Source organism: Anomaloglossus baeobatrachus, chromosome 6, assembly GCF_048569485.1.
Source record: "Anomaloglossus baeobatrachus isolate aAnoBae1 chromosome 6, aAnoBae1.hap1, whole genome shotgun sequence".
Taxonomy (NCBI): Eukaryota; Metazoa; Chordata; class Amphibia; order Anura; family Aromobatidae; genus Anomaloglossus; species Anomaloglossus baeobatrachus.
In genome coordinates, this window is record NC_134358.1 from 516,503,249 (window position 1) to 516,507,769 (window position 4,521).

The 4,521-nt window shown below is 45.5% G+C and overlaps 1 protein-coding gene across 1 annotated transcript; it reads left to right on the plus strand.

Moving 5' to 3' along the window:
• The first annotated feature begins 1,318 nt into the window (after window positions 1–1,318).
• On the plus strand, window positions 1,319–4,025 carry FZD8 (frizzled class receptor 8). The gene has a single exon (XM_075316764.1). It carries the CDS (start codon window positions 1,562–1,564, stop codon window positions 3,326–3,328), a length of 1,767 nt encoding a protein of 588 aa, XP_075172879.1. The 5' UTR covers window positions 1,319–1,561; the 3' UTR covers window positions 3,329–4,025.
• Window positions 4,026–4,521: the final 496 nt, after the last annotated feature.

The following is a 4,521-nucleotide window of genomic DNA, read 5'->3' on the forward strand; positions in this document are numbered from 1 at the left end:
ATATCTACTAATGTGAACATATCTTATATGTTCCCACATTTTAAGTCTAAGGAATAACGTTTGGAACTCCATTCTATGTCTGAACTGGGTGCAAAAAACCTAAAAAACATCACTATGGGGAGATAAGGTATGCACACCAGTGACTATGGAAGGGGAATACATGGAATAGCAGAAACTGCTGTGTGAATACTGACATGAAAAATTCATGAATATATGAATAAAGAGAAATTTAGCTACTGAATTGATCAATGCAGAAGAGCCCCAACACTACGCCAAAGTATTTCTCTACACAGCAGTTTCTGCTATTTCATGTATTCCCCTTACATAGTCACTGGTGTGCATACCTTATCTCCCCATAGTGATGTTTTTTTAGGTTTTGCACCCAGTTTGGACTTAGAATGGTGTTCCAAACGTTATTCCTATTTGTTAGTATTTTTTCGTTTGTGAACCCTCCCCAACCACACCTATTGCCAATCCATATCATACGTATATATAGCCTGGGTCTCAGCTTCCCATACACAGTAGGTTTTTTAACTGCATGAGAGGACACACACAAGCTAGGGACCCCAACGTAGAGAAATACTTTGGCGTAGTGTTGGGGCTCTTCTGCATTGATCAATTCAGTAGCTAAATTTCTCTTTATTCATATGTTCATGGCAGTAATGCAGGTTCCATTTTTCACATTTTCACTCTTACAAATAGCTATTGAATTTTTCATGTCAGTATTCACACAGCAGTTTCTGCTATTCCATGTATTCCCCTTCCATAGTCACTGGTGTGCATACCTTATCTCCCCATACCCACATTTTAAGTTGTGATATGTTGTTGGCTTCTTTGTTATTCTTGATAATATTCTTGGTTTTTATGCATTTATTTTATTTAGAAAATAGTAATGAATCGAGTTTCCGTACATTTGATTAGATACATAGAATACTTTTGTAGCTATAAATATTACATAAATTAAGAAATAAAACAATCAAGAACATCAGCATACAATTCCAGATTGGATTATGGCCAAACACCCTGTGATTTGATGGAGACAATGAATGTGTCTTTCCCATTGCCTCTGGTTTGTCAGTGGCTGCAGTTCCTGTAAATACATGAAGTTAATGATGTGTGCCTTGTATTCCACATCCAGCACATGGAGAACAATGCCCTGCTAATAAGCACTGAGACCACCTTTCCAATAAGGTTGATTGCTCCAGGCAGCAGTCCCACCTCCCTGTGGAGGGGGCTGGTCTGGGAGGGGTGGGAGCTGGATGCTCCTGGTATAAATATTCAATAGAGGACTTACTGAACACTAAAGCCTGCAGAGTGAGGTGGAGCAGCCCTGAGTGCAGCAGGACCCATCACACAGAGCACGACTGGAGCTGTCATTGTGGATTTACAGGACTGGATGAACTTGCGTGTAACTTTGCATTAACTGTGTGAGCGCTGGAGCTGGCAGAGCCGATGGTGATCAGTGAGTGGCACAGGGGTGAGGAGTGGAGATGACCTTTCAGCCTGGGCTGTGACTGCTGGGAATCCAGGGACAGTGACTGATCGGAGCAGAGACTGCAGGATGGAGCGCAGCTGCGTGCTGGAGATCTACCTGCTGCTGCTGCTGGTCGCTGCGTCCCGACTCCCCGGAGCGCACGGTGCTGCGGCCAAGGAGCTGACCTGCCAGGAGATCACCGTGCCCCTGTGCAAGGGCATCGGCTACAACTACACCTACATGCCCAACCAGTTCAACCACGACACCCAGGACGAGGCTGGCCTGGAGGTGCACCAGTTCTGGCCGCTGGTGGAGATCCACTGCTCCCCGGACCTGAAGTTCTTTCTGTGCAGCATGTACACCCCCATCTGCCTGGAGGACTACAAGAAGCCGCTGCCCCCCTGCAGGAGCGTGTGTGAGCGGGCGCGGGCCGGCTGTGCACCCCTCATGCGACAGTATGGCTTTGCCTGGCCGGACAGGATGCGCTGCGACCGGCTGCCTCAGCAGGGGAACTCCGACACCCTGTGCATGGACTATAACCGGACTGATCAGACCACGGTGGCCCCCAGTCTTCCAGAGCAGCCTCAGCGCCCCCCTAAAGCGCCTACACATGGGCATAAGGGTAAAGCACGTGTGGAGGCTCCCAGGACTAAGCCCAGAGCCCCTGCCGGGTGTGAGCCCGGGTGCCAGTGCAGGGCACCCATGGTGCTGGTGTCCAATGAGAGGCACCCACTGTACAACCGTGTAAGGACTGGGCAGATCCCTAATTGTGCCATGCCATGCCACAATCCCTTCTTCACCCCTGAGGAGAGGACCTTCACCAACTTTTGGATTGGACTTTGGTCTGTACTTTGCTTTGCCTCTACTTTTGCCACTGTGTCCACATTCCTGATAGACATGGAGCGCTTCAAGTACCCAGAGCGCCCCATCATCTTCCTGTCCGCCTGCTACCTGTTGGTGTCTGCTGGGTACCTGGTGAGACTGATTGCTGGGCATGAGAAGGTGGCATGCAGCAGGGAGCATGACCTGGAGCACATCCACTATGAGACTACAGGGCCTGCTCTCTGTACCCTGGTGTTCCTGCTCATCTACTTTTTTGGCATGGCCAGCTCCATCTGGTGGGTCATCCTATCCTTTACCTGGTTCTTAGCTGCTGGCATGAAATGGGGCAATGAAGCTATATCTAGCTACTCACAATACTTCCACCTGGCAGCCTGGTTGGTACCCAGCATTAAGTCAATAGTTGTGTTGGCCCTCAGCTCAGTAGATGGTGACCCAGTGTCTGGCATCTGTTATGTTGGTAACCAGAACCTGGAAAATTTGAGGGGCTTTGTTTTGGCCCCCCTTGTCATCTACCTCTTCATTGGCAGCATGTTCCTCCTGGCTGGATTTGTGTCCCTTTTCAGGATCCGCAGTGTCATCAAACAAGGGGGCACCAAGACTGACAAACTGGAGAAACTTATGATCCGGATAGGGATTTTCAGCGTGCTCTACACTGTGCCAGCCACCATTGTGGTGGCATGCTTCTTCTATGAACAGCACAATCGCCAAGGTTGGGAGGCAGCTCACAACTGCAACTCGTGCCTACCTGACCTGGCACAGACTCGCCGGCCAGACTATGCAGTCTTTATGCTCAAGTACTTTATGTGCCTGGTGGTGGGCATCACATCTGGGGTTTGGATCTGGTCTGGGAAAACTTTGGAGTCCTGGAGAACTTTTTGTACTCGCTGCTGCTGGAAAAGCAAAGCAACTGGTGGGTCCATGTATAGTGATGTCAGCACTGGCTTGACATGGAGGTCTGGTACTGCCAGCTCAGTGTCCTACCCAAAACAGATGCCCTTATCTCAGGTCTAGCAGGAAAAGGGGTGTGGGGAAGGGACCAGAGACACTTGACTGTCTGAGATCTGCCAACATAACCCAAAAGACCCCCATCCCCCTTTTTTTTTTAGTTTCTTGCTATTAGCATGATAATGAACTCTTAATGGTATCCATTAGTAGGGACTTGAATGACTGGTCAGAACAATGTACCTGGAATTGTAGCCTCCCTGATTCTTCTCAATTTATATGCAAGGAGCATTGCTGAAACCATAATTTAACTGGCCAGGGGCAATGGATTGTCTCTGGGCTCCAAGTAACGAGGCATCAACTTATTTGTTGCACGTTTTCTGGAGGTGTCATTAAACATTTCTTGGCACTTCTAGGGGGTGACCCTATCAGTGCCCAATTGCCTATAACACCCTTATCAATCCAGTTTTGCCTTGTGGCACCCCACTAGTCACGCGACAACAATGGGGGGACGGAAACTGTTAATTACGCCAAGTAAATGCCTTAAATCATGTTCAAAGTCCCAAGTAAATACGGGTTTCTTCCATTACAAGGATGTATTTATATATTTGTTGCAACTTGTAATATGTGTAAATATGTATATAATACAAAGTTATAACGTTTCTGTAAATATTTGTATAAAGTTTAGAGGCTTCTTCATAAGAAACAAAATAATTGATTATTCTATTTTGTCAATAAAAATAATTTTTTTTTTCTATAAATTATACTTACAGTTTCCTGCACTTTTTATTTTCTTATGTGAAAGTTTACAAAAATTTAAAGGGGCCGGGGTAAACATGGGGGTTCATTTTGAAAATTACTGTTTTTTTTAATGACATGAGAGAGTTAATCAGAAAAATCTAATTTAATAAATACGTTAAAAAAAAAAGTTATGAATTGTTGCAAAAATTAGTTAATCCTTACCGGGCACGGTAAATGATGGTCAAAATGCAACTTAACGTATGTATTTCCTATGGAGTCAAAAGTGGCCACCAAGCTTTTAAAGTCTTAAAATCAATACTAAACTTTTTTTTTTCCATAAGGAACATTTCCCGATTTCTATCTGTCCAAAATGCAAAGATTGTCAAATTGATCTTCCAGGCTATGGCTGCCCTTACATTCAGATGCAGCTACCACGTCTTAAAATGATAAAATTGGTCAATTTACTGGAAGGGTTAACATCTTAGTAACCTTTTATACTTAACTTGTGTATATTAAACGTG